Source organism: Thunnus thynnus, chromosome 18 (assembly GCF_963924715.1).
Source record: "Thunnus thynnus chromosome 18, fThuThy2.1, whole genome shotgun sequence".
Classification (NCBI taxonomy): domain Eukaryota; kingdom Metazoa; phylum Chordata; class Actinopteri; order Scombriformes; family Scombridae; genus Thunnus; species Thunnus thynnus.
In genome coordinates, this window is record NC_089534.1 from 3,913,282 (window position 1) to 3,920,039 (window position 6,758).

At 39.6% G+C, this 6,758-nt stretch overlaps 1 protein-coding gene across 1 annotated transcript; it reads right to left on the bottom strand.

Moving 5' to 3' along the window:
- Positions 1 to 2,171: 2,171 nt before the first annotated feature.
- On the bottom strand, positions 2,172 to 2,795 carry LOC137169872 (putative mediator of RNA polymerase II transcription subunit 29). The gene has a single exon (XM_067573282.1). The coding sequence runs from the start codon at positions 2,793 to 2,795 to the stop codon at positions 2,172 to 2,174; it is 624 nt and encodes a 207-aa protein (XP_067429383.1).
- Positions 2,796 to 6,758: the final 3,963 nt, after the last annotated feature.

The window sequence follows — 6,758 nt, forward strand, 5'->3', positions numbered from 1 at the left end:
AAGTAAACTAATAATTCAAAGTAGCATAATCAAAGTGTAAAAGTTCAAAGTTTTTATATAAGTAAATGAGTTTTAGTTGTGAAATGTATTTAAAGGTACTTTAAACAGGTAAATGATGAAGAGTAATTGTCAGTGATGTATGACAGCAGAGCCTGACTGATACTGGATCGTTGAGGCCGATATCTATATTTGAGAGAGAAAATCTGATGACATATCTGCTGATAATTGTTTTTTTTTTTGTTTTTAAACAACAAAGTTTTTCATTAAGTTTGTTGTTTAAAGAATTATAACACTGATACGTACAGAGTGAGACATCAAACATATCTTTGGTATTTCGTTGCTACGAATCAGACAACATTTAGATAAAACTATATGTATGTAGTATATATACTGTATATGTGTGCAGGGCTGCAACTACAATTATTTTCTCAATTAATAATCGATTAGTTGTTTGGTCAATAAAATGTCAGAAAACAATAATAAATGTCGATGACTTTCTCAAAGCCTGAGATGACGTCTTCAGATGTCTTATTTTGTCATATATATGTCATAGAAATCAGAAAATATTCACATTTAAGAAGGCGGACAATTTCTCTTAAAAAATGAATATTCTGTCAATCAACTAATCCACTAAGTGTTGCAGCTCTACATGTGTGATGAGCAATAATCACCTTATAATACTGAACAGGTTGGTTTATTATTCTAATATATAAACTAACTGTACATTTCAACAGCCCATAATAAGCAAAAATAAGCTACTTTCAAAGAAACAAGTAGCTGCAGATCAATGTAGAGCAATAAAAAGCAGATCTCTTGTGTTCATGTGAGAAATGAGAGAACACGCAGGTAAAAACATAGATCATTTATTAAAAGAAAACATGCTGCTACAGTTGTTGATAAAAACAGCTGCTGTGAGACCACTGATACTGTAACAGTAGGAGAGTTTATTAACAATAACAATAATAATAATAATAATAATTACTCAGGGTCACATCTTCTCCTACTATAGATTTCCACAGGAATACAAAAGCACACTGGCGTCCTCACACAGGAAACCTGGACGGACTCAACAGCGCTCATTCAAACAGAATAATAATAATAATAATCATAATAATAATAATAGTGATGTGTGTGTGTGTGTGTGTGTGTGTGTGTGTGTGTGTGTGTGTGTGTGTGTGAGCCGGCTCTTCGTGGCTCTGTGACGTATTAAAATCACTCAGAAAGGCTGAATGTTGTTACAGTGGTTGACGGTTTGATTCCCACAGACACACAACACACAGAGAGTTTTTGCTCATCTCAGGCCGACGTCGTTGGATAGAAAGCCGACCGTCTCTTTGTTCTTCTGCTTTTACGTCTCAGTAACAACAAGATCAATGTTTCAACAAGGAAAACAAGACGGGGGGGGGGATAGTCGTTGTGAGCGTGAATGACACCGTTAACAAAAACTTTGTTCACTGGATAAAACAGTTGTGGTGAAAGAATCAGCTTTTTTTTTTTGCACGTTGCACATGGGCAAAGACACAAACGTTAAATAAAGATATTTCTATCTGATTACAGCTGCTGAGGCACTGGGATCATATTTAGTTTCAGATATTGTCTCGATATGTTGCTCTGGATTCGGTTTGGCTTTTAGGATCGATTAATATCTTCTTTTTTTTTGTCAAATTAGCAGCCGAAGCACATAAACTGTAAAGCTTCTTTCATTTGGGTTTAATATGCAACAGGGCACTTCTGGATTTAACTGATTAGCTGAACTTGTTTGGTCATAAAGTCGACTAGCGTGTAAAGTTTTTACAGGATAAACTGTTTTTATCTTGTGTGTCCGGCGTGTTAAAACAGTGATTGAGAGCGGAGCGCGGTGCGTTTAACAGGACAGGAAGTTTAGAACGAAGAGAAAGTTGAAATGTGATGTCAGCACTTTGGAAACGAATCAAAGGCCTTTTTAAAAGAAACACCTGCTACAAACACAAAGTGTTCTTTTCTTGAACAAACGCTTCTCATTCAAAATCATAAAGTACAATCAATGAATGAAACCCAAACGTCTTCATACGACAAAACTCCAAATATATAAAAACAACAACAACAACAACAACAACAAAAAGAAAACATTCAATCAGGATCAATTGTCGAGCACAAACGTTTCTGACACATTTCAGTTGCTACAAGGAGTTTCACTGTGTTGGTTGCTGTGTTTGTTGCTGTGTTTGTTGCTGTGTTGGTTGCTGTGTCGGGTTGCTGTGTTGGTTGCTGTGTCGGGTTGTTGTGTTGGTTGCTGTGTCAGGTTGCTGTGTTGGTTGCTGTGTTGGTTGCCATGTTGGTTGCTGTGTCAGGTTGCTGTGTTTGTTGCTGTGTCGGGTTGCTGTGTCGGGTTGCTGTGTTGGTTGCTGTGTTGGTTGCTGTGTTGGTTGCTGTGTCGGGTTGCTGTTTTTGTCGCTGTGTTGGTTGCTGTGTTGGTTGCTGTGTTGGTTGCTGTGTTGGGTTGCTGTGTCGGGTTGCTGTGTCGGGTTGCTGTGTTGGTTGCTGTGTTGGTTGCTGTGTCGGGTTGCTGTTTTTGTCGCTGTGTTGGTTGCTGTGTTGGTTGCTGTGTTGGTTGCTGTGTTGGGTTGCTGTGTCGGGTTGCTGTGTCGGGTCGCTGTGTTGGTTGCTGTGTTGGTTGCTGTGTCAGGTTGCTGTGTCAGGTTGCTGTGTCGGGTCGCTGTGTTGGTTGCTGTGTTGGTTGCTGTGTTGGTTGCTGTGTTGGTTGCTGTGTTGGTTGCCGTGTTGGTTGCTGTGTTTGTCGCTGTGTTTGTCGCCATGTTGCAGTTTGAGTCCCTGTTGAGCAGTCAGGTAGTTTATCACTGTTGTTGGTTAAAATCCTCAGAACTGCAGTTTTATTGTTTGCATTTTATGCGTCAAGAGAAATTTGTGAACTTCAGGCTCTTGAAACTTGTTGAATCTCCATTTGTACAGTTTGTACATTCCTGAAAAATGTACTCCAAGATATGTTAGATATAGATTTATCTTCTCTACTTCCGTTTTTTACTACTTAAAAAGCAAAGCGGCTTTGTGCTTCTTCTGTTTGCTAACAAACATCGAGCCTTCACACAAATATCAACCACAGTCACGCGTTCAGCTGGTTGGTTTGTGACTGTGGGACTGTCTCTGGGCTGTGCGATGGTCGTCTGTTGGCCAAACATCACAAATATATCATAAATATTCAGACTTTATTTTTTCACAGCACCTTGAATCAGTGATAATGGCTCAGACTGGATCTGCACTGACAGGAAGGAAGTTGTGAAGAAAAGCTACTGAGAGTCTAAATTGAAACAAATGAAGATTTACTGCATTTCTGTTTTTTTTGCTTTGTGTCATTGAGACGGTTGAATATGTGGTTTTGTTTTTTTGTGTGTAGATCGAGCCATGAACACCTTCCTCCTCCTCTTCCTCCTCCGTTGTGGAAGACTAGGATCGCTGTTTTTTTTTTTTTGTTGTCATGGCGTGTTCTGGAAACACAAGCGTGTGCATAGCTTATTGTTGGAACAAAAAGCTAAGATAAAATGTTTGTTAGTCTTCAGTTGGCAACAAAACACACTTGTTCTGCGAGTGAGAAGACACTGAAACATTCAACAAAAACCGATAAAACAATCAAAAAGACAATCTGAACAAAGACGTCTAAAATCCTCCGACTGATGTGAAAAAAAAACACACAAGTCAAAGCTGTTTGTGTTTTTTCCAGAAAAGCATTTTTGCTCCATTTGTTGCAAAGTTTAAGCTGCAGCAGGCAGGATTTATAAAAATACACCAGTTCCATCAGTTTCCATCAGAAAGTGACTGCAGATAAAAGGTCCCCGTTTACATTAAAGGTGCCCTGTGAAGTTTTTCAAGGTTATGTTTACATTCACTATTCCTCACCATAATGCACTCTATGTATCCTTGAATGCATTTCTTTCCTCCATAAAATATCTGTGAACCCAAGTTTAGAAAGAAATCTACATCGTTTACATCCATTTTTGCTTGCTAGCAGTCTTCTTTGTTGGTGCGTAACTCTTAAAAACATCGCTCTATGTCGCCTCTAGTGGTCAAAAACTTCACAGGGTACCTTTTAAACACTGTTCAAGCACAGACACCAGCACTATGACGGGAGTTTACTGGTCCCCCTCTCAGTGTCAAAAAAAAGTTGCCTGATGCATCTTAAATGAAACAAAAGTGATCTTAGTTTTGGAAAACAAATACTTTTCTTCAAGTTAATCCTTCAGATGAAAACTATAGAAGTTCATTGTCATGTTTTCAAGTATCCTAAAGGCTTTAATTAATCCAACTTCTAGACAATGAGGCTTGAAAAATGTTGGTTTGAAACATGGACTTCTGGATGAAAAAGCCATATTTGCCCTTTAGCGAGGTATGTAACCCCGACTGTAGTTACAGCTGGACAGCAGAGGACGACTCACAAACCTCTTGAGGAAAACTGACTTGCATAGTTCTCAGTCTGAAGGCTTAAACTGTACAATACATGGAGGTTCTATGGATGTGATAAACATGTAGATATGTCTGGATGTACATGCATATATACTGTTTCTAAGTACAGTATGTCTAAAAAATACATGTCCGTAATCTGTGTTTGGAATTATCTCTGGCTTTGATATGTCATATCCTCCTGTTTGTATCGTTACTGGACACACGTGTGTGATGTGAGATTTCAAGCTGTGATTCATCGAAGGCCTCAACAGGAGAATCCAAAAAAAAACAATCACAAATATTCAAACTGGATTAGATTTCTGGATAATCCTTATGATACGTCACGCGCGTATTACAGGCGTGAAACAGTGCATACAGTACTGAACGGACTCTTGTAGGCCACTTGTTACTGAAGCTTCACGGAGCGAGAAGACGCTTCGTCGAGCGCTGACGTGGTTTCCTGACACACACACAAAGAACTCAAAATATGATTCACTGATTGAAAAACTACTTTGAAGTTTTTGATGTTTCAGGTTGTCAAAGCGGAGCCGGTTTGACTGATTAATCTCTTTATTAGAAAATGATTTCACCATTTGTCATTTTCGTCGCCAAAAATGAATCAACAAGCCCTTGAAGGGTCCTGACCCGACGTCCTCTGACAGCGTGTCGTCTCTCCGGCGTATCAATCGGTCTTGAACGAAGCTTTTGTTGCAACATCTGCTCTCACTCTCTGTCCGAGCGGTCGAACTGGCTGCAGCTGAACTCAGACGAGTCGCTCGTGGAGTCGAATCATTTTATTTTTCCAGCTGTTGCAGCAGCAGCAGCTGTGATGGCGGCAGCTGTGATGGCGGTATGTTGGTTTACTGTGTGAACACACAGGCGGGCTACAGCTGATCTCCATCAACTAATACAAAACTCCAGCTAGCTTTCTGTGGAAATACTGGAGATTGATTCAGGATAAAACTCTCTAAAGCTGAGGAGGTTTAGTCCTCAGTGTTGTCAGTTTATCTCAACATTCATCAGATTTGTAGCTGATTCTTTATCTTTCATGTTTCAGTCTTAGCTGATGTATCTTCATCTTTTTACTATAATTACTGTCTAGTGTCTCTGAAGGGTCACCAGCTGATTAACGTTGAGTCTTCTGACTTTTCTCCAGAAGTTTTAGATTAACAGTTAGTTGAAGGATGTTTTTTCTTGCGTAATACTGGATACTTTTAACTCTTCAGGCCAAAAACAAAAATCACTGGTCCTGATCAGTGGTTGCCCTTTAAAATGAAGCCATGTTGACTTCTCATCACAGGTTTTGGGCTCATTGAGTACATGAGCTGATTTAGCTTGAAGAGTTTAATGTATTCAGTAAGAAAAAGGTCACATTTCACATCCCTTTAATCAACTGCTGAAACCTCAGATTGTAGGTTGAGGAATCAACAACATTAATATCCTACAGTAGAGGACCTTTTCCCTTCCAATGACACAATAAATAACCATAGAAATCATGTTGTTTAATAAATAATCATGTAAAGTTCAAACGATCTGCCGAATTCATGGTTCAGTTGTGAGTTTTTTGTCTTCATATAAAAAACATATAAAATATTGTGACCATTGGTGCTCAGTTATTGAGACAGTCTTTCCATTTCTCTGCTGGTGGAGTTTTGTTCTGACGTTCAGGAAGCTCGGATGGAAACTGAGCTCCGGTTATGTGTCAACAGAGGGCAAAAGAAGAGGAGCAGAGGGAGGGAGAGAGAGAGAGAGAGAGGGGAGACGGGAGGTTTGCCGCAGTGCTCTAATGATCATTCTCTGATCTTCTGCAGTGAAACCTCTCTCTTCATCTCTCCCTCTCCTCCTCCTCCTCTTCTTCTTCTTCTTCCTCTCTTTTCCTCTCTATCGACTCTGCGTCTTTGATTCCGCTGCATACCTTATCGAACGTCCCTCTCCTTATTCTAAACTCGTCCTCTCTCTCTGATCAATACAACCTGCATACAGAAGTCTACGTAGTCGTCTTATTGAAACCGCTCCGATGGTTCAGGAGGGTTTTGGGAAAGCGGAACTAAAATATGACTTTGAACAGTTGTGATATGCTCTATTAACGGACCGATTATCAGAACGTTCCTCCAGATTGTTTATTTCTCTTTAAGATGAAGCCGAAGTGCTGCAGTAGTCAAGAAGACAACTACACCTGCTGTAAAAAACACTGACTGCCTTCATTCTGAACCCTAAAACTGTGCTATAAAAGTGGCTTCATGATAATAATTTTACATAAAAACATGCCTAAACCACAAAGAAATTCATCTGGTTTTGTTTTGTTCCCACATGGCGACTTGTCC

Excerpts from the sequence above, each read along its gene's own strand:
- LOC137169872 (XM_067573282.1), bottom strand. The coding sequence starts at position 2,795 with ATGGCGACAAACACAGCGACAAACACAGCAACCAACACGGCAACCAAC.